Here is a 22059-nt window from a genome sequence, read left to right as displayed (position 1 = left end):
CCTCCCACACTCCAAAGACGTACAGGTTTGCAGGTTAATTGGCTGGGTATAAATGTAAATTGTCCCCAGTGTGTGTAGGATAGTGTTAGTGTGCGGGGATCGCTGGTCGGCGCGGACCCAGTGGGCCGAAGGGCCTGTTTCCGCGCTGTATCTCTGAACCGTCTGTCCCCTGAGTTACTCCAGCTTCTGTGTAGGAAAAAACCCATCTTCAGTCTGGAGAACGGTCTTGATCCGAAACGTCACCCATTCCTTCTCTCCAGAGATGCTGCCTGACCCACTGAGTTACTCCAGCACTCTGTGAAACGTCACCTATCCATGTTCTCCACAGATGCTGCTTAACTCTCTCTTAAATCCATCCAGTGAATTGGCCTCCACTGCCCTCTGTGGCAGAGAATTCCACAAATTCACAACTCTCTGTGTGAAAAAGTTCCCTCTCACCTCAGTTTTAAATGGCCTCCCCTTTGTTCTAAGACTGTGGCCCCTGCTTCTGGGAACATTTTTCCTGCATTTAGCTTGTCCAGCCCTTTTATAATTTTATACGTTTCTGTAAGATCCCCTCTCATCCTTCTAAACTCCAGTGAATACAAGCCTAGTTTGGAACTGGAATTTACACTGGAATTTAGAAGGATGAGAGGAGATCTTATCGAAACGTATAAGATTATTAAGGGGTTGGACACGTTAGAGGCAGGAAACATGTTCCCAATGTTGGGGGAGTCCAGAACAAGGGGCCACAGTTTAAGAATAAGGGGTAGAACTGAGATGAGGAAGAACTTTTTCAGTCCGCGAGTTGTGAATCTGTGGAATTCTCTGCCTCAGAAGGTAGTGGAGGCCAATTCTCTGAATGCATTCAAGAGAGAGCTAGGTAGAGCTCTTAAGGATAGCGGAGTCAGGGGGTATGGGGAGAAGGCAGGAACGGGGTACTGATTGAAAATGATCAGCCATGATCACATTGAATGGCGGTGCGTACAGGCTCGAAGGGCCGAATGGCCTCCTCCTGCACTTATTGTCTTATTGTCTATTGTCTAGTCTTTCCAATCTGGGACATTGTTGGCTGGTGTGGGCGAGTTGGGCCGAAGGGCCTGTTTCCACACTGTGTCACTCCATGACTTGCTTCCAACTGATCCACTGTATTAGCTGGTGATGTCTAAGTTGTTTAGCTGAGTGGGTTCGGCATTGGGGTGTATCTGAATTACCAGTTCATGGCTTGGCACTCCTTCTCAGACCTTGAGTTGATTGTCATGGCAACCATCTCCACAGCAACTTGATGAATGGCGTAGAGTTATGTTTACAGAGTAGTAGCATGTTGTAATGGAGTTAGTGCAGCCCAGTGATCCCTTTTAATTTACACCGTCTTAATCTGACAACAAATCTTTGCTTTACTTCCTCCTTCATTCACATTCCCAGTTTTACATTAAGAGTTTAGTTTAGTTCTGAGATACAGCGCGGAAAACTGGCTCACCGTGTCCGCGCCGACCAGCGATCCCCGCACACTAACACTATCCTACACACACTAGGGACAATTTTTACATTTGCCCAGCCAATTAACCTTCAAACCTGTACTTTGAAACATATGAGACATATAAGATTATTAAGGGACAGGACACAATAGACAATAGACAATAGGTGCAGGAGGAGGCCATTCGGCTGATCATTCTCAATCAGTACCCCGTTCCTGCCTTCTCCTCATACCCCCTGACTCCGCTATCCGTAAGAGCTCTATCTAGTTCTCTCCCGTTAGAGGCAGGAAACATGTTCCCAATGTTGGGGGAGTCCAGAACAAGGGGCCACAGTTTAAGAATAAGGGGTAGGCCATTTAGAACGGAGATGAGGAAGAACTTTTTCAGTCCGAGAGTTGTGAATCTGTGGAATTCTCTGCCTCAGAAGGCAGTGGAGGCCAATTCTCTGAATGCATTCAAGAGAGAGCTAGATAGAGCTCTTAAAGATAGCGGAGTCAGGGGGTATGGGGAGAAGGCAGGAACGGGGTACTGATTGAGAGTGATCAGCCATGATCACATTGAATGGCGGTGCTGGCTCGAAGGGCCGAATGGCCTCCTCCTGCACCTATTGTCTATTGTCTAATTAACCTACAAACCTGCACGTCTTTGGAGTGTGGGAGGAATCCGAAGATCTTGGAGAAAACCCACGCAGGTCACGGGGAGAACGTAGAAACGCTGTGCAGACAGCGCCCGTAGTCAGGATGGCACTCCAAAGATGTGCAGGTTTGTAGGTTAATTGGCTTGGTAAACGTAAAAAGAATTGTCCCTAGTGGGTGTAGGACAGTGTTAGTGTGCGGGGATCGGTGTTCAGCGCGGACCCTGTGGGCCAAAGGGCCTGTTTCCACGCTGTATATCTAAACTAAAATCGAGTTAGATAGAGCTCTAGGGGCTAGCGGAATCAAGGGATATGGGGAGAAGGCAGGCACGGGTTACTGATTGTGGAGGATCAGCCGTGATCACAATGAATGGTGGTGCTGGCTCGAAGGGCCAAATGGCCTCCTCCTGCACCTATTGTCTACGTTTCTATGAGACACACAGCGAAGGGTCTCAACCCAAAACGTCACCCATTCCTTCTCTCCAGAAATGCTGCCTGACCCGCTGAGTTACTCCAGCACTCTGTGAAACGTCACCTATCCATGTTCTCCAGAGATGCTGCCTGACCCGCTGAGTTACTCCGGCATTTTGTGTTGGGCTTTTGAAGGATGAGAATGTTGGAAAAAGCTTAGATTTTTTAGATTTTTTTTTAGAGATACATCGTGGAAACAGGCCCTTCGGCCCACCGGGTCCGCGCCGACCAGCGAACCCCGCACACTAACACTATCCTACGCACACTGGGGACAATTTTTTTTTCATTTGCCCAGCCAATTAACCTACAAACCTGCACGCCTTTGGAGTGTGGGAGGAAACCGAAGATCTCGGAGAAAACCCACGCGGGTCACGGGGAGAACGTACAAACTCCGTACAGACGGCGCCCGTAGTCGGGATGGAACCCGGGTCTCCGGCGCTGCATTCGCTGTGAGGCAGCAACTCTACCGCTGCGCCACCGTGCACAACTGCATAATTCTGTCGTTTTCCCGCTCGGAAGCAACTAGGGTCGACTGGTTCTCCTTCCAGCAGGAAACTTGTCTGAGTTCACGTTTAACGCGGCATGTTAATTGGTTCATTGCTCCGGTCGTATCACCCAGCACCACTTAGTATTATCCAAAGCCTTAGCACTAAATGGGGTCGAACTCAGAGCCTCATAAATTATGAAAATCAACTGCTCTAAATAGCAGCAAATCACACATCAACCGTCACACATTTGCAGTACAGGAATAGTTTGGTTTAGTTCAGAGGTACAGCGCGGAAACAGGCCCTTCGGCCCACCGGGTCTGTACCGCCCAGCGATCCCTGCACATTAACGCTATCCTACACACACTGGGGACAATTTACACCTGCAGTTCGGTTTAGTTCAGAGATAGTTCTGGGATGGCAGGACTTTCATATGAAGAAAGACTGGATAGACTCGGCTTGTACTCGCTGGAATTTAGAAGATTGAGGGGGGATCTTATAGAAACTTACAAAATTCTTAAGGGGTTGGACAGGCTAGATGCAGGAAGATTGTTCCCGATGTCGGGGAAGTCCAGAACAAGGGGTCACAGTTTAAGGATAAGGGGGAAGTCTTTTAGGACCGAGATGAGAACGTTTTTTTTCACACAGAGAGTGGTGAATCTGTGGAATTCTCTGCCACAGAAGGTAGTTGAGGCCAGTTCATTGGCTATATTTAAGAGGGAGTTAGATGTGGCCCTTGTGACTAAAGGGATCAGGGGGTATGGAGAGAAGGCAGGTACGGGATACTGAGTTGGATGATCAGCCATGATCATATTGAATGGCGGTGCAGGCTCGAAGGGCCGAATGGCCTACTCCTGCACCTATTTTCTATGTTTCTATGTTTCTATGTTCCTTGTGTCTACATTTTCTGGGGTCAATGTTTCTTTGATTTAACGAGGGTAACAGATCCCGTGACCTGCGTGGGTTTTCTCCGAGATCTTCGGTTTCCTCCCACACTCCAAAGACGTGCAGGTTTGTAGGTTAATTGGCTTGGTGTAAATGGCGGCAGCCATTGGTGGAGCGGGAGCACGTGGCCGCTGGTTGGGTGAGGTCACGTGGGGCGCGGGGCGGTGAAGTTGGCAACCCAACTCATCGATCAAGTTGTTGTAGATCCTATCTAGTCCCCTCGTGACCTTGAACACCTCTATAAAGTCACCCCTTATCCTCCTGCGCCACAGTGAACTTCATTGCCACCCTTTGTGTGGAAAAAGCTACCCCTCAGATTCCTATTAAATCCCGCCAACCCTCACCTTAAACCTGTGGATGATCAGCCATGATCACATTGAATGGCGGTGCTGGCTCGAAGGGCCGAATGGCCTCCTCCTGCACCTATTGTCTATTGTCTTAAACCTGCGTCCTTTGGTCCTCGATTCACCCGCTCTGGGCAAGTGACTGTGTACAAACACGATCGTTGCTTACTTATTCAGTTCCCAATGTTGGGGGAGTCCAGAACCAGGGGCCACAGTTTAAGAATAAGGGGTCGGCCATTTAGAACTGAGATGAGGAAAAACGTTTTCAGTCAGAGAGTTGTGAATCTGTGGAACTCTCTGCCTCAGAAGGCAGTGGAGGCCAATTCTCTGAATACATTCAAGAGAGAGCTAGATAGAGCTCTTCAGGATAGCGGAGTCAGGGGGTATGGGGAGAAGGCAGGAACGGGGTACTGATTGAGAATGGTCAGCCATGATCACATTGAATGGCGGTGCTGACTTGAAGGGCCAAATGGCCTCCTCCTGCACCTATTGTCTATTGTCTATTGCAGAGGAGTTTCTTCATGTTCATAAGCTCCAGGAGCAGAATTAAGCCATCCATCCCGTCAAGTCTACCCCATTATACAATCATGGCTGATCTATCTTTCCCTCCCAAGCCCAATTCCCCTGCTGTGGAAGAGGTGGTAACAAAGGGATGTATGGACGTGAACAGTGGAGCTAGCAGGGTGACTAGTGTGTGGGCGGGACAGAGAGAGAGGGAAAGCAAGGGTCATCTGAAATTAGAGGAATCAATATTCATTCCGCTGGGTTGTAAGAATGAAGTGTCCGACGTACCTTTTCAGATTTCTAGTTTCCCTCTCCCCTGACTCTCAGTCTGAAGAAGGCTCTCGACCCGAAACGTCACCAGTTCCTTCTCTCCAGAGATGCTGCTCGACCCGCTGAGTTACTCCAGCACTCTGTGAAACGTCACCTATCCATGTTCTCCACAGATGCTGCCTGACCCGCTGAGTTACTCCAGCACTCTGTGAAACGTCACCTATCCATGTTCTCCAGAGATGCTGCCTGATCCGCTGAGTTACTCCAGCACTCTGTGTCTGCCCATTATTCACTGTCAGGATGTGAAGGTGCTACCATTGAGACTGAGTTTACCATTCATTCTGGGCTGCTGCCTTCATGAGCAATGATGTGTTGTGAGTGAAAGCCTTTTGAGGCCAATTCACAGAGCAGTAAAGATTCCACTGCACTGGTGTGGAAATGGGGGTCACATAAAAGTTTCACTGGAACGCAAATTCCCTTTCCCAAAGGTCAGCAGACAACTAATTTTTTTATTTTACTCCAATCTGGCAGTTTTATGCATAGTTTGGTGCCAGATTTCTTATATATTCGAGCCTTTAAAAGCAATATCCAACTTCCACATTTGAAAGACATTTGGATATAACAAGGTTTTAACAGACATTTGTACAAGTACAAGGATAGGACTGATTTAGAGGGGCATAGAAACATAGAAACTAGGTGCAGGAGGAGGCCATTCGGCCCTTCGACCCAGCACCGCCATTCAATGTGATCATGACTGACCATTCTCAATCAGTAACCCGTGCCTGCCTTCTCCCCATATCCCTTGATTCCGCTAGCCCCTAGAGCTCTATCTAACTCTCTTTTAAATTCATCCAGTGAATTGGCCTCCACTGCCCTCTGTGGCAGAGAATTCCACAAATTCACAACTCTCTGGGTGAAGAAGTTTTTTCTCACCTCAGTTTTAAATGGCCTCCCCTTTATTCTTAACCAGCTGAGTTACTCCAGCACTCTGTGAAACGTCACCTATCCATGTTCTCCACAGATGCTGCCTGACCCGCTGAGTTACTCCGGCACTCTGTGAAACGTCACCTATCCATGTTCTCCAGAGATGCTGCCTGACCCGCTGAGTTACTCCGGCACTCTGTGAAACGTCACCTATCCATGTTCTCCACAGATGCTGCTTGACCCGCTGAGTTACTCCGGCACTCTGTGAAACGTCACCTATCCATGTTCTCCAGAGATGCTGGCTGACCCGCTGAGTTACTCCGGCAATTTTGTGTCTACCTTCGATTTCAACCATGCGTATGCAGTTTTTTCCCCCTAAACTGTCAGATAATATTGGCGTGAAACCTTTTGGTTTCAAGAGATCTGAATGTTACGGTTTTTAAGAACACTGGCACGCTAATTGCCTGCGAATTCTCTTGTCTTTAAGCTGAAAAGTTCTGTGTTGACTGCTGACATTTCATCCAACAGAGATGTCAGCTGAATATGTTCCTTAAACATCCAGCCACAGCTTGTCACAGGGAAGGCGGCTCTTGAAGGTCATAGACCGCCGTTTAGATGGGCAATGGGGATGGGCGTGTTGAGGACGTGCGGCCGAGGGAACAAAGAAGGACCTGGTGTGTGGGGACCGGCGCCGAGACAACAATTGTGGATACCTTTTAAAGCAGGGATAGATAGATTCTTGATCAGTGCGGGTGTCAGGGGTTACGGGGAGAAGGCAGGAGAACGGGGTTGAGACAATAGACAATAGGTGCAGGAGGAGGCCATTCAGCCCTTCGAGCCAGCACCACCATTCAATGTGATCATGGCTAATCATTCTCAATCAGTACCCCGTTCCTGCCTTCTCCCCATACCCCCTGACTCCGCTATCCTTAAGAGCTCTATCCAGCTCTCTCTTGAATGCATTCAGAGAATTGGCCTCCACTGCCTTCTGAGGCAGAGAATTCCACAGATTCACAACTCTCTGACTGAAAACGTTTTTCCTCATCTCCGTCCTAAATGGCCTACCCCTTATTGGACCAGAGGCCACAGCCTCAGAATCAGTGCATACCTTTGGAAAGGAGATGAGGAGGAATTTCTTCAGCCAGAGGGCGGTGAATCTGTGGAAGTCTTTGCCACAGAAGGATATGGAGACCAAGTCAGTGGATATGTATTTAAGGCAGAGATAGACAGGTTCTTGATTAGTACGGGTGTCAGGGGTTATGGGGAGAAGGCAGGAGATGGGGTTGGGAGGGGGAGATAGAGCCGCCATTGATTGAATGGCGGAGCAGACTCAATGGGCCGAATGGCCTAATTCTACTCCTATTCCTTCTGACCTCATGAACAAAGAGGACCTGGTGTGGTGGGCCGAGAACAAAGAAGGACCATTGAGGACCACCACGTTGAACACTTTGCAGCTTTGTCCGGACCCTCTACGTGGGCGATTCTTTGCATAGAAACAGCAGGTGCAGGAGGAGGCCATTCGGCCCTACAAGCCCACACCGCCATTCAATGTGATCGTGGCTGATCATCCACAATCAGTATCCCGTTCCTGCCTTCTCCCCATACCCCCTGACTCCGCTATCCTTAATAGCTCCATCTAACTCTCTCGTGAAAGCATCCAGAGAATTGGCCTCCACTGCCTTCTGAGGCAGAGAATTCCACAGATCCACAAAATGTTTTTCCTCATCTCCGTTCGAAATGGCCTACCCCTTATTCTTAAACTGTGTGTGGCCCCTTGTTCTGGACTCCCCCAACATCGGGAACATGTTTCCTGCCGCTAGTGTGTCCAATCCCTTAATAATCTTAGCAATGTTTCAATAAGATCCCGTCTCATCCTTCTAAATTCCAGTGTGTACAAGCCCAGTCGACCCAGTCTTTCAACGTACGACAGTCAATAGACAATAGACAATAGGTGCAGGTTGGGGCCATTCGGCCCTTCGAGCCAGCACCGCCATTCAATGTGATCATGGCTGATCATTCTCAATCAGTATCCCGTTCCTGCCTTCTTCCCATACCCCCTGACTCTGCTATCCTTAAGAGCTTTATCTAGCTCTCTCTTGAAAGCATTCAGAGAATTGGCCTCCACTGCCTTCTGAGGCAGAGAATTCCACAGATTCACAACTCTGACTGAAAAAGTTTTTCCTCATCTCAGTTCTAAATGGCCTACCCCTTATTCTTAAACTGTGGCCCCTGGTTCTGGACTCCCCCAACATTGGGAACATGTTTCCTGCCTCTAACGTGTCCAACTCCTTAATAATCCCGCCATCCCGGGAATTAACCTGGTGAACCTGCGCTGCACGCCCTCAATAGCAAGAATGTCCTTCCTCTAAACTAAACTAAACTAAACTGGACCTGAAGAAAGTCCTTTGCTCACCTGGCCTGGTGAACTCATCCACCTCCCTGTGCACCAGTCCCTTCACCCTTCCTCCGTACAGGAGCCTGTTGTCGTGGTCGTACGCTTTGAGGGTCTCGCTGGAGCTGTAGGACTTCTGCGTGGGAACTCGGCAGTGGTCTTTGTCCACGGAGGTACTGGTGAAGCGCCGCTCCTTGTCGCGTCTGTTCTTGGTGAGGGAACAATAGGGCCTTCGTTCTTTCACATCCATACTTCAGGCATTATTGTCCAACCTTCCCCCGGCTCACTGGAATCTCCTCTCACAGCTTAGACCAGCGAGACCTGGGCACGACACAACAAAGAGAGCAAACAGTTTAGCAGGTTTAGTTTCGTTTAGTTTTAGAGATACATCTAGTGTTGCCAACTGTCCCTTGTTAGCCGGGATATCCAGTATTTTGGGCTAAATTGGTTTGTCCCGTATTAGGCCCGGGGGGTGCTGTAGGCCCGGACTCTGTAGGCCCGGACACTGTAGGCCCGGACACTGTCGGCCCAGATACTGTAGGCCTGGACACTGTAGGCCCGGACACTGTAGGCCCGGACGCTGTAGACCCGGACGCTGTAGGCCCGGACACTGTCGGCCCAGATACTGTAGGCCTGGACACTGTAGGCCCGGACACTGTAGGCCCGGACGCTGTAGACCCGGACGCTGTAGGCCCGGACGCTGTAGGCCCGGACACTGTAGGCCCGGACACTGTAGGCCTGGACACTGTAGGTCTGGACACCGTAGGCCCGGACACTGTAGGCCTGGACACTGTAGGTCTGGACACCGTAGGCCCGGACACCGTAGTCCCGGCGGACACTGTAGGCCCGGGAGCCACTCTAGGCCTGGACACTGCACGCCCGGACACTGTAGGCCCAGAGGCCCGGGAGCCGCCTGATGGAGGTTGCGTAGCAACCCGCCTCCCGGCCCGGGCGGCCGCCATTGGTGGAGCGGGAGCACGTGACCGCTGGCTGGGTGAGGTCGCGCGGGGCGGTGACGTCACCTTGTCCCTTATTTTGGAGTGAGATAGTTGGCAACTCATAGATACAGCGCGGAAACAGGCCCTTCAGCCCACTGGGTCCGCGCCGACCAGCGATCCCCGCACAATATCACTATCCTATACACACACCAGAGACAATTTATACATTTATACCAAGCCAATTAACCTACAAAATTGCACGTCTTTTGAGTGTTTGAGGAAACCAAAGATCTTGGATAAAGCCCACGCAGGTCACGGGGAGAACGTACAAACTCCGTGCAGACAGTACCCATAGTCGGGATGGAACCCGGGTCTCCGGCGCTGTGAGGCAGCAACTCTACCGCTGCGCCCTAATTGTCCTACAATGGTGGTGTCGTCGACGAATTTAAAGATGGTATTTGAACAGTACTTGGCTCCACAGTCTGAGACCCGAAACGTTACCTATTCCTACTCTCCAGAGATGCTGCCTGACCCGCTGAGTTACTCCAGCACTCTGTGAAACGTCACCTATCCATGTTCTCCACAGATGCTGCCTGACCCGCTGAGTTACTCCAGCACTCTGTGAAACGTCACCTATCCATGTTCTCCACAGATGCTGCCTGACCCGCTGAGTTACTCCAGCACTCTGTGAAACGTCACCTATCCATGTTCTCCACAGATGCTGCCTGACCCGCTGAGTTACTCCAGCATTTTTAGTCCAACTTCGGTTTAAACCACCATCTGCAGTTCCTTCCTACACTGTCACGGTACAGAGTGATAGAGCAGGGGGTTGAACACACAGCCTGAGGTGGTACCACACTGATGGTTATCAAGGTAGCAGTCAGTGTTGCTGCCAATTCATATGGACTGTGAGAGACAGACAATTCCCTTGCATCAGACAGATTGACATGATTTACTCAATGAAAAGCTAATATCCAAATGGTTTTTTAAATCTCCATTATAAGCCACAATGTCTTTTTGTTCTGTTTTACCACAGCATAACCACCCAGGTGATAAGAATCAGATGCACAATTAACGGGCTATTATTCACAGATAATAAAAGTCCAAAAACCTATTTTTTCCACAGTTTAATCCAGTAACATGTCCTTAACTGCTCTTCTAACAGAATAATCCATGGAGAGAGATACTTTCAGGGTGGCGGTAGAGTTGCTGCCTCACAGCGCCGGAGACCCGGGTTCCATCATGACTACGGGCGCTATCTGCACGGAGTTTGTACGTTCTCCCCGTGACCTGCGTGGGTTTACTCCGGGCGCTCTGGTTTCCCCTCACAATCCAAAGATACGCAGGTTTGTAGATTAATTGGATTCGGAAAAAATTGTAAATAGTCCCTCGTGTGTGTAGGACGGTGTTAGTGTGCGGGGATCGCTGGTCGGTGCGGACCCGGTGGGCCGAAGGGCTTGTTTCCGCGCTATATCTCTGAACTCAACTAAGAAGACGAAAGAATAAATCCAAACAACGCAGAGAGTTGTGAATCTGTGGAATTCTCTGCCTCAGAAGGCAGTGGAGGCCAATTCTCTGAATGCATTCAAGAGAGAGCTAGATAGAGCTCTTAAGGATAGCGGAGTCAGGGGGTATGGGGAGAAGGCAGTAACGGGGTACTGATTGAGAATGATCAGCCATGATCACATTGAATGGCAGTGCTGGCTCGAAGGGCTGAAGGGCCTCCTCCTGCACCTAGTGTCTATGTGATCGCAAAAGCAGGTTCTCACCGATCGTGATTGTCCTCCTCACAAAAGCATTAACAGAAAGATAGGTAATTGAAAGCACTATTGCTCGAGGCGATGTGTTATCAACCACTTTTCCACATGAAAAGTCACCAAGGAGCTGATCAGGAAAATAACATCACACTAAATTATTATTCACGTTACATTGGCGTGTTGTTATGTTATCGTGAATAGAAATCTATTTATTTTTTAAACGGTTTCCAAATTAAGTGTTTTATTTCCCCGCAATAGTTTAGTGCAGACCTCCCTTGTGTGGTAGGGCTGGATCTTGAGAGGTGCTGTGAATTTTCTTTAATTAAAATATCCAGCCCCCTGTTAGAATAGAGGTGGTGCAGCGATAGAGTCGCTGCCTCACAGCGGCAGAGACCCGGCTTCCGTCCCGACCGCGGGTGCCAGGGTCTGTCTGTGTGGAGTTTGCACGTCCTCTCAAGTTCACAAGTTATAGGAGTTCTCCAGAACCCAGGGGGGCAATGGACAATAGACAATAGACGATAGACGATAGACGATAGGCGATAGGCGATAGGCGATAGACGATAGACGATAGACAATAGACGATAGACAATAAACAATAGATGATAGGCAATAAACAATAGACAATAGACAATAGGCAATAGACAATAGACAATAGGCAATAGACAATAGACAATAGACAGTAGACAATAGACAATAGACAATAGACGATAGACGATAGACAATAGACAATAGACGATAGACAATAGACAATAGACAGTAGACAATAGACAATAGACAATAGGCACAAGGTGCAGGAGTAGGCCATTCGGCCCTTCGAGCCACAAGAGGAAAGATTGGAAAGACTGGGCTTGTCCTCACTGGAGTTTAGAAGGATGAGAGGGGATCTTCTTATAGAGACGTGTAAAAATTATAAAAGGACTGGACAAACTAGATGCATGAAAAATGCTCCCACCACCATTCAATGTGATCATGGCTGATCATTCTCAATCAGTCACACAGCTATTGAGGCAGTGCAGCGTAGGTTCATCAGGTTAATCCCCGGGATGGCGGGACTGTTACATGAGGAAAGATTGGAAAGGCTGGGCTTGTACTCACTGGAGTTTCGAAGGATGAGAGGGGATCTTCTTATAGAGACGTGTAAAATTATAAAAGGACTGGACAAACTAGATGCATGAAAAGTGTTCCCAACGTTGGGGGAGTCCAGAACCAGGGGCCACTCAGTCTGAGAATAAAGGGGAGGCCATTTAAAACTGAGGTGAGAAAAAAATAAATCACCCAGAGAGTTGTGAATTTGTAGGATTCTCTGCCACAGAGGGAAGTGGAGGCCAATTCACTGGATGAATTTAAAAGAGAGTTAGATAGAGCTAACTCTGAAGAAGGGTCTCGACCCAAAACGTCACCCATTCCTTCTCTCCTGAGGTGCTGCCTGACCTGCTGAGTTACTCCAGCATTTTGTGAATAAATACCTTAGATAGAGCTCTATGGGGTAGTGGAATCAAGGGGTATGGGGAGAAGGCAGGCATGGGTTACTGATTGTAGATCATGGCCGATCATCCACAATCAGTAACCGTGCCTGCCTTCTCCCCATATCCCTTGATTCCACTAGCCCCTAGAGCTCTATCTAACTCTCTTTTAAATTCATCCAGTAAATTGGCCTCCACTGCCCTCCATGGCAGAGAATTCCACAAATTCACAACTCTCTGGGTGGAAAGGTTTTTTCTCACCTCAGTTTTAAATGGCCTCCCCTTTATTCTTAGACTGTGTGGCCCCTGGTTCTGGACTCCCCCAACATTGGGAACATGTTTCCTGCCTCTAACGTGTCCAACCCCCTTAATAATCTTATACGTTTCGATAAGATCCCCTCTTATCCTTCTAAATTCCAGTGTATACAAGCCTAGTCGCTCCAGTCTTTCAACATATAACAGTCCCGCCATTCCGGGAATTAACCAGTCCAGTCCTTTTATAATTTTATACGTCTCCATAAGATCCCCTCTCCCATCCTTCTAAACTTCTCGTCTCAGCTGGTCGTCTCTGGAGTGGTTTTCACAAGGGTGCTGTTTCTCCACTTCTACCTTTCTCCACCGCACCAGTTTAACTGTTGCACGCCGCGTCGAGCTCCCAGCAGCCCCTCGGAAACATCCTCAAGATTCTTTAGCCCCATTCATCTCGTCCTTTTTGAAAGAATTGCGGGGGAATTTTCTCTTGAAAAGATAAAGCAGCTGAAACAGCAGCTTTGGCCAAGATTTAATCTGAATCCTCACGGGTGATTAGCATTTCCACAGTGATTGATCCAAAGCAGTATTTCAGCGCGCACACACACACACACACACAGACGCACATACCTGGCGCATTATCTCAAGTAGACCCAATTTGAAACCAGAGTTCTGGTCAATAGATTGGTTTACATTTGTCACTGGTGGGAAAAAACAAGGGGGTTCTGTACTGCACAATGGGGCTTAATTCAACACGTTCAGGCTTATCGTATTCCCAGTACATCTCAGCGCTGAGTACCAAATTAGACGTTCCCTCACTGACCTTTGGTATACATGTCCCGACTCTCAGACTCTCCGAAGAAAGACACAAAAAGCTGGAGTGACTCAGAGGGTCAGACAACATCTCTGGAGAGAAGGAACAGGTGACACTGGTGGGTAAGGCAAGGCAGCAACTTTACCACCTCAGACAGCTGAGAAAATTCAGAGAGTCTCTGAGGATCCTTCAGTGCTTCTACTCTGGGGCTGTAGAGAGCATCCTGTCCGACAACATCACAGTCTGGTTTGGGAACAGCTCTGCCCAGGACAGGATGGCTCTGCAGAGAGTCGTGCGTTCGGCAGAACGCACCATGGGAACTACACTCGCCCCCCTGCAGGACCTATACATCAGGAGGTGCAGATCCAGAGCCAGCAACATTATGGGGGACCCCTACCACCCCAGCAACGGACTGTTCCAGCCGCTACGGTCAGGCAAACGCCTCCGCTGTCACGCTGTGAAAACGGAGAGGATGTGACGGAGTTTCTTCCCACAGGCCATCAGGACTGTCAACTATTATAACTCCAGGGACTAAATTTTGTCTTCTCTGTATTAACTTTAATTTATATGCTGTAACTGTAATTCTTTTTTTTTTGCACAATCCGCAGGCATTGCCACTTTCATTTCACTGCACATCGTGTATGTGTATGTGACAAATAAACTTGACTTGGCTTGATATGACAGAGTGCTGGAGTAACTCAGCGGGTCAGGCAGCATCTCTGGAGAACGTGGATAGGTGACGTTTTGGGTCAAGACCCTTCTTGAGACTGAGAGACAGGGAAAAGGGAAATGAGAGATATAAACAATAGACAATAGGTGCAGGAGGAGGCCATTCGGCCCTTTGAGCCAGCACCACCATTCAATGTGATCATGGCTGATCATTCTCAATCAATACCCCGTTCCTGCCTTCTCCCCATATCCCTTGACTCCGCTATCTTTAAGAGCGCTATCTAAATCTCTCTTGAATGCATCCAGAGAATTGGCCTCCACTGCCTTCTGAGGCAGAGAATTCCACAGATTTACAACTCTCTGACTGAAAAAGTTTTTCCTCATCTCCGTTCTAAATGGCCGACCCCTTATTCCTAAACTGTGGCCCCTTGTTCTGGACTCCCCCAACATTGGGAACATGTTTCCTGCCTCTAACGTGTCCAACCCCTAAACAATCATACGGTATATGTTTCAATAAGATCCCCTCTCGCGGTGATACAGAGAGATATAGAACAAAGGAATGAAAAGTATGCAAATGAGAAACGATGATTAAGGGAATTGTTAGCTGTGGGCTAGGTGAAAACGTGTTTTTGACAATGAGACTCAACAACACTTTGAAATGTGCAGGAAGGGACTGCAAATGCTAGTTTAAACCAAAGATAGACACAAACTGCTGGAGCAACTCAGGCAGCATCTGTGGAGAACATGGATAGGTGACGTTTCACAGAGTGCTGGAGTAACTCAGCGGGTCAGGCAGCATCTCTGGAGAACATGGATAGGTGACGTTTCACAGAGTGCTGGAGTAACTCAGCGGGTCAGGCAGCATCTCTGGAGAAAAAGGAATAGGTAATGTTTTGGGTTGAGGCCCTTCTTCAGACAGAAAAGGGTCTCGACACGAAACATCCCGAGATACTGCCAGACCCGCTGAGTTACTCCACCATTTTGCGCCTAACTTCGATTTAAACTAGCATCTGCAGTTTCGTACACAATACTCTGAAGTGCGGCCTCACCAACGGTTTATATAACTGCAATTTGTGCAGATTTTTTACTACTTCAAAAATAATCTTTATTTGTAATAAAAATATATACATGAGGAAAAAAACTATGCAAACCCTAAAATATTCCCAGTGTCTATTCATTGAATAATGTCATAGTCAGCAGTGTTAGCACAGGTCTTCAAAATATTAAGAAACATTGATATTCAAACTGCAGGCGACTTTGCATTTATGGATTCAAGTCACAGAGTTTGTAGATACAGCTAGGGTTGCCAACTGTCCCGTATTAGCCGGGACATCCCGTATTATGGGAGTATTAGGCCCGGGGGGTGCAGTAGGCCCAAGGGACGCTGTAGGCCCGGACACTGTAGGCCCGGACACTGTAGGCCCGGATGATGTAGGCCCGGACACTGTAGGCCCGGACGCTGTAGGCCCGGACCCTGTAGGCCCGTTCACTGTAGGCCCGGATGCTGTAGGTCCAGACATTGTAGGCCCGGACGCTATAGGCCCGGACACTGTATGCCCGGATGCTGTAGGTCCAGAGAGTGTAGGCCCCGAAGCTGTAGGCCTGGATACTGTAGGCCCGGAGGCCCGGGCGCCGCCTTATGGAGGTTGCGTAGCAACCCGTTTCCCGGCCCGGGCGACCGCCATTGGTGGAGCGGGAGCACGTGGCCGCTGGCTGGGTGAGGTTACGTGGGGCGCGGGGCGGTGACGTCACCTTGTCCCTTATTTGGGAGTGAGATGGTTGGCAACCCCTAGTCATAGACTCAAGCAGTGTGGAAACAGGCCCTTCGGCCCAACTTGCCCACACCGACCAACATGTCCCATTAATACTAATGCCACCTGCCTGTGCTTGCCCCATATCGGTCTAAATCTTTAAGCAAATCACTAAGTGTTGGAGGAACTCAGTGGGTTAGGCAAAATCTTAGTTTACTTTGGAGATACAGCATGGAAACACGCCCTTTGGCCCACCGAGTCCACGCTGACTATCGATCATCTGTTCGCGCTAGTTCCACGGTTCCCCACTTTCCCATCCACTCCCAATTCACCAGGGGGCAATTTAGAGAGGGGCATTTAATCCACTAACCTGCACGTCTTTGGGATGTGGGAGAAAACCGGAGCATCCGGAGGAAACCCACGCTGGCACAGCGGTAGAGTTGCTGCCTCATTGCGCCAGAGACCCGGGTTCGATGCTGACTACGGGCGCTGTCTGTACGGAGTTTGTACGTTCTCCCCGTGACCTGCATGGGTTTTCTCCGGGTGCTCCGGTTTCCTCCCACACTCCAAAGACGTGCAGGTTTGTAGGTTAATTGGCTTCGGTAAAGATTGTAAATTGTCCCTCGTGCGTGTAGGATAGTGTTAGCATGCGGGGATCGCTGGTCGGTACGGACTCGGTGGGTCGAAGGGCCTGTTTCCGCGCAGTATCCCAAAACTAAACTAAACCAAGCGAGCAAACTCCACAAATCCCGACCCGAAATGTCATCTGCCCATTCCCTCCACAGATGCCGACTGACCCGCTGAGTTCCTCCAGCACTTTGTGTTTTCTTCAAGATGCCAGCATCTGAAATCTCTTGTGTATTCTTTGGATAAAGATACTTTCGCTTCTCTCTCTCCCTTGTTATTGAGGAAGTGCAGAGCAGGTTCACCAGGTTAATCCCCGGGATGGCGGGACTGTCGTATGAGGAAAGATTGGAAAGACTGGGCTTCTATTCACTGGAGTTTAGAAGGATGAGAGGGGATCTTATAGAGACGTATAAAATTACGAAAGGACTGGACAAACTACATGCAAGAAAAATGTTCCCAATGTTGGGGGAGTCCAGAACCAGGGGCCACACAGTCTAAGAATAAAGGGGAGGCCATTTAAAACTGAGGTAAGAAAATACTTTTTCAGCCAGAGAGTTGTGAATGTGTGGAATTCTTTGCCACAGAAGGCAGTGGAGGCAAATTCACTGGATGAATTTAAAAGAGAGTTAGATAGAGCTCTCGGGTCTAGTGGAATCAAGGGACATGGGGAGAAGGCAGGCACGGGTTACTGATTGTGGACGATCAGCCATGATCACAATGAATGGCGGTGCTGGCTCGAAGGGCCGAATGGCCTCCTCCTGCACCTATTTTCTGTGTTTCTATGTTTCTACCTTTCCCCACCCCGACACAGAGTCTGGGTATGGAATTTAAATTGCCGCCCAGGCCCAGCAGAGACAAAAATAAAGTGGTCTCACACAACATCTGGATCAAATACACAGACAGATGTTGGGTGGGGAATAAGAGAATGCAGGAGAATATATTCAGCCGACGCAAGGTTTGAACAGCACGCAGGTCAATTTTAGACTTTAGACATAAGTTTGCAAATTCTAGGAGTCGGGATGGAACCCGGGCCTACACTGTCTGGACCTACACTGTCGGGGCCTACACTGTCGGGGCCTACACTGTCCAGGCCTACAGTGTCCGGGCCTACACTGTCGGGACCTACACTGTCCAGGCCTACAGTGTCCGGGCCTACACTGTCGGGACCTACACTGTCGGGACCTACACTGTCCGGGCCTACACTGTCGGGACCTACACTGTCCAGGCCTACAGTGTCCTGGCCTACACTGTCCGTGCCTACAGTGTCCGGGCCTACAGTGTCTGGGCCTACACTGTCGGGACCTACACTGTCCGGGCCTACAGTGTCCGGGCCTACACTGTCGGGACCTACACTGTCGGGACCTACACTGTCGGGACCTACACTGTCCGGGCCTACAGTGTCCGGGCCTACAGTGTCCGGCCCACACTGTCCGTGCCTACAGTGTCCGGGCCTACAGTGTCCGGGCCTACACTGTCGGGACCTACACTGTCCGGGCCTACAGTGTCCGGGCCTACACTGTCGGGACCTACACTGTCCGGGCCTACACTGTCGGGACCTACACTGTCCAGACCTACAGTGTCTGGGCCTACAGCGCCCCCCGGGCCTAATACGGGACAAGGGCGGTCCCGTACGGGACAAACCAATTTAGCCGAATAAACGGGATGTCCCGGCTAATACGGGACAGTTGGCGACCCTAGCTGTATCTATAAACTCTGTGACTTGAATCCATAAATGGACCCACCACCCTTTGTGTGAAATGGTTATCCCTCAGATTCCTGGTAAATCTTTTCACCTTCACCTTAAACCTAGAGGAGCTAAGTTCTCTAAATCTTAGTTTAGTTTTATCTCTAAAGTCTAAAGTCTGGATGTTAGGCCGAAGGCCCTGCTTCCGTGCTGTACAACACTATGAGCAGTTGTCGGCACCGGGCCTGTACTCGCTGGAGTTCAGAAGAATGAGGGGGGACCTCATTGAAATTTACAGAATAGTGAAAGACTTGGATAGAGTGGATGTGGAGAGGATGTTTCCACTAGTGGGAGAGTCTAGGACCAGAGGGCACAGCCTCAGAATTAAAGGGCTCTCCTTTAGCAAGGAGACGAGGAGGAACGTCTTTAGTCAGAGGGTAGTTAATCTGTGGAACACATTGCCACAGAGGGCTGTGGAGGCCAAGTCAGTGGATATTACAAAGGCAGAAGTAGACAAATTCTTGATTAGAATTTGGGTGTCAAGGGTTGTGGGGAGAAGGCGGGAGAATGGGGTTAGGAGGGAGAGATAGATCAGCCGTGATTGAACGGCGGAGTAGGCTCGATGGGCCGAATGGCCTAATTCTATTCTTGTAAACTTGTGAACTTGTGGACATGGGTGACTGATGAGGGAGATCCATGACCGATATCTCCTCTGACCTCTTAAGCTCTTTCGAGCAACTAAACTCAATCGTCGTAGTATACTTCTTTCAGAAACTGGATGTCTTGAGATTCCTCACTCTTAACCCATCTACACACTCCTGCACTCTGAATAATCTCCATCTCCGTCTACAAGCAGTCGCCTGAGTTACGATGGGATGTAATGCAGAGATGAACCACTTACAGGCCGAAAACAGCCACCTATTGATTTTATGAAGTGCGTCTCTCTGAACTCTGTTTTTTTACAGCAAAACGTTATAAATGTAAAATAATAGTCTTTTATGAAAAAGAAAATCTTACCAGAGTGCTAAATTGACATTAGACTCCATGAAATCGATCCTATTTACTATAATATATATAGCTATTGATTCTTTAGTTCAGTTAAGAGTTTAGAAATACAGCTTGGAAACAGGCCCTTCGGCCCACCGTGTCCACACCGACCAGCGATCCTAGCGCTATCCTACACACACTAGGGACAATTTACAAATTTTGCCGAAGCCAATTAACCTACAAACCTGTGCGTCTTTGGAGTGTGTTTGGAAACCCATGCAGGTCACGGGTAGGTTAATTGGCTTGGTATAAATATAAAAATTGTCCCTAGTGTGTGTAGGATAGTGTTAGTGTGCGGGGATCGCTGGTCGGCGCGGACCCGGTGGGCCGAAAGGGCCTGTTTCCGCGCTGTATCTCTAAACTAAACAAAAAAGCTACACGTGACAATAATTATCTCAACAAAAATTTCCCCTTCCCACAATTGGGCTTGGTGATCGATGGACCTTATTCTGAGTTGAAATTAGCAATCCGATTGTCGCTTGAAGCCTTGTCTCCCAGAATCTCTTCGTCATAGATCTCTTGACCGAGGGTGCAGAGAAGATTTACGAGGATGTTGCCAGGACCCGAGGGTTTGAGCTTAGTTTAGTTTAGTTTAGTTTAGAGATACAGCGCGGAAACAGGCCCTTTCAGCCCACCGGGTCCGTGCCGCCCAGCGATCCCCGCACACTAACACTATCCTACACCCACGAGGGACATTTTTATATTTACCAAGCCAATTAACCTACAAACCTGCACGTCTTAGGAGTGTGGCAGGAAACCGAAGATCTCGGAGAAAACCCACGCAGGTCACGGGGAGAACGTACAAACTCCGTACAGACGGCGCCCGTAGTCGGGATGGATCCCGGGTCTCCGGCGCTGCATTCGCTGTAAGGCAGCAACTCTACCGCTGCGCCACCGTGACCACCCGCCCGCTATCGGGAGAAGTTGAGTAGGCTGGGACTCTATTCCTTGGAGCGCAGGAGGATGAGGGGTGATCTCATTGAGGTGTACAAGATCATGAGAGGAACAGATCGGGTGAATGCACAGTCTCTTGCCCAGAGTAGGGGAATCAAGAACCAGAGGACAAAGGTTTAAGGTGAGAGGGAGGTTTCATCCCGGCTGTTTTCAGGCAACTGAACCATCCTATCATCAATTAGAGAGCGGTCCTGATCCACCATCTCCATCACTGGAGACCGTCGGACTACCTTTAATTGGGCATTACTAGACTTTATCTCGCACTGAACGTTATTCCATTTATCATGTATCTGTACAGTGTGGACGGCTCAACTGGAATCAATAGACAATAGACAATAGACAATAGGTGCAGGAGGAGGCCATTCGGCCCTTCGAGCCAGCACTGCCATTCAATGTGATCATGGCTGATCATTCTCAATCAGTACCCTGTTCCTGCCTTCTCCCCATACCCCCTGACTCTGCTATCCTTAAGAGCTCTATCCAGCTCTCTCTTGAATGCATTCAGAGAATTGGCCTCCACTGCCTTCTGAGGCAGAGAATTCCACAGATTCACAACTCTCTGACTGAAAAGGTTTTTCCTCATCTCAGTTCTAAATGGCCTACCCCTTATTCTTAAACTGTGGCCCCTGTTTCCGGACTCCCCCAACATTGGGAACATGTTTCCTGCCTCTAACGTGTCCACTCCCTTAATAATCGTGTATTGTCTTTCCACTGACTGGTTAACAAGCAAGAAACAAGCTTTTTCACTGTACCTCGGTACACGTGACAATAAACTGAAACTAAAGATTTAGTAGGAATCACACAAAGGGTGGTGGGTGTATGGAACGAGCTGCCAGAGGAGGTAGTTGAGGCTGGGACTATCACAACATTTAAGAAGCAGTTAGACAGGTACATGGATAGGACGGGTTTAGAGGGATGTGGGCAGGTGGGACTAGTGTAGCTGGGGCATGTTGGTCGGTGTGGGCAAGTTGGACCGGGGGGGCTTTTTTCATCCTGACTCCATGGACTCGGCTCAGAAGCAAATTTGTCTGGACAGAACAGAGACACAAAAAGCTGGAGTAACTCAGCGGGTCAGGCAGCATCTCTAGAGAACATGGATTGCTATTGAGGGCGTGCAGCGTAGGTTCACTAGGTTAATTCCGGGAATGGCGGGACTGTCGTATGTTGAAAGGCTGGAGCAATTTGGCTTGTATACACTGGAATTTAGAAGGATGAGGGGAGATCTTATTGAAACATATAAGATAATTAGGGGATTGGACACATTAGAGGCAGGAAACATGTTCCCAATGTTGGGGGAGTCCAGAACAAGGGGCCACAGTTTAAGAATAAGGGGTAGGCCATTTAGAACGGAGATGAGGAAGAACTTTTTCAGTCAGAGAGTGGTGAAGGTGTGGAATTCTCTGCCTCAGAAGGCAGTGGAGGCCAGTTCGTTGGATGCTTTCAAGAGAGAGCTGGATAGAGCTCTTAAGGATAGCGGAGTGAGGGGGTATGGGGAGAAGGCAGGAACGGGGTACTGATTGAGAGTGATCAGCCATGATCGCATTGAATGGCGGTGCTGGCTCGAAGGGCTGAATGGCCTACTCCTGCACCTATTGTCTATTGTCTATTGTCTATTGGATAGGTGACGTTTCACAGAGTGCTGGGGTAACTCAGCGGGTCAGGCAGCATCTCTGGAGAACA

The 22059-nt window shown here is 49.1% G+C and overlaps 1 protein-coding gene across 3 annotated transcripts in view; it reads right to left on the bottom strand.

Annotated features, from left to right (window-relative positions):
- LOC144592184 (teneurin-3-like) overlaps positions 1–22059 on the bottom strand; it is a 2027615-nt gene that overhangs the window by 465298 nt on the left and 1540258 nt on the right. For all 3 annotated transcript variants that reach the window (XM_078396656.1, XM_078396657.1, XM_078396658.1), the window contains one exon: positions 8448–8747. In XM_078396656.1, the coding sequence (XP_078252782.1) occupies positions 8448–8676 (229 nt within the window). In that variant the 5' untranslated portion in view covers positions 8677–8747. The remainder of the gene's footprint in view (positions 1–8447; positions 8748–22059) is intronic.

Source organism: Rhinoraja longicauda, chromosome 3 (genome assembly GCF_053455715.1).
Source record: "Rhinoraja longicauda isolate Sanriku21f chromosome 3, sRhiLon1.1, whole genome shotgun sequence".
NCBI classification, from domain to species: Eukaryota; Metazoa; Chordata; class Chondrichthyes; order Rajiformes; family Arhynchobatidae; genus Rhinoraja; species Rhinoraja longicauda.
This window is presented reverse-complemented; position numbering and strand designations above follow the sequence as displayed.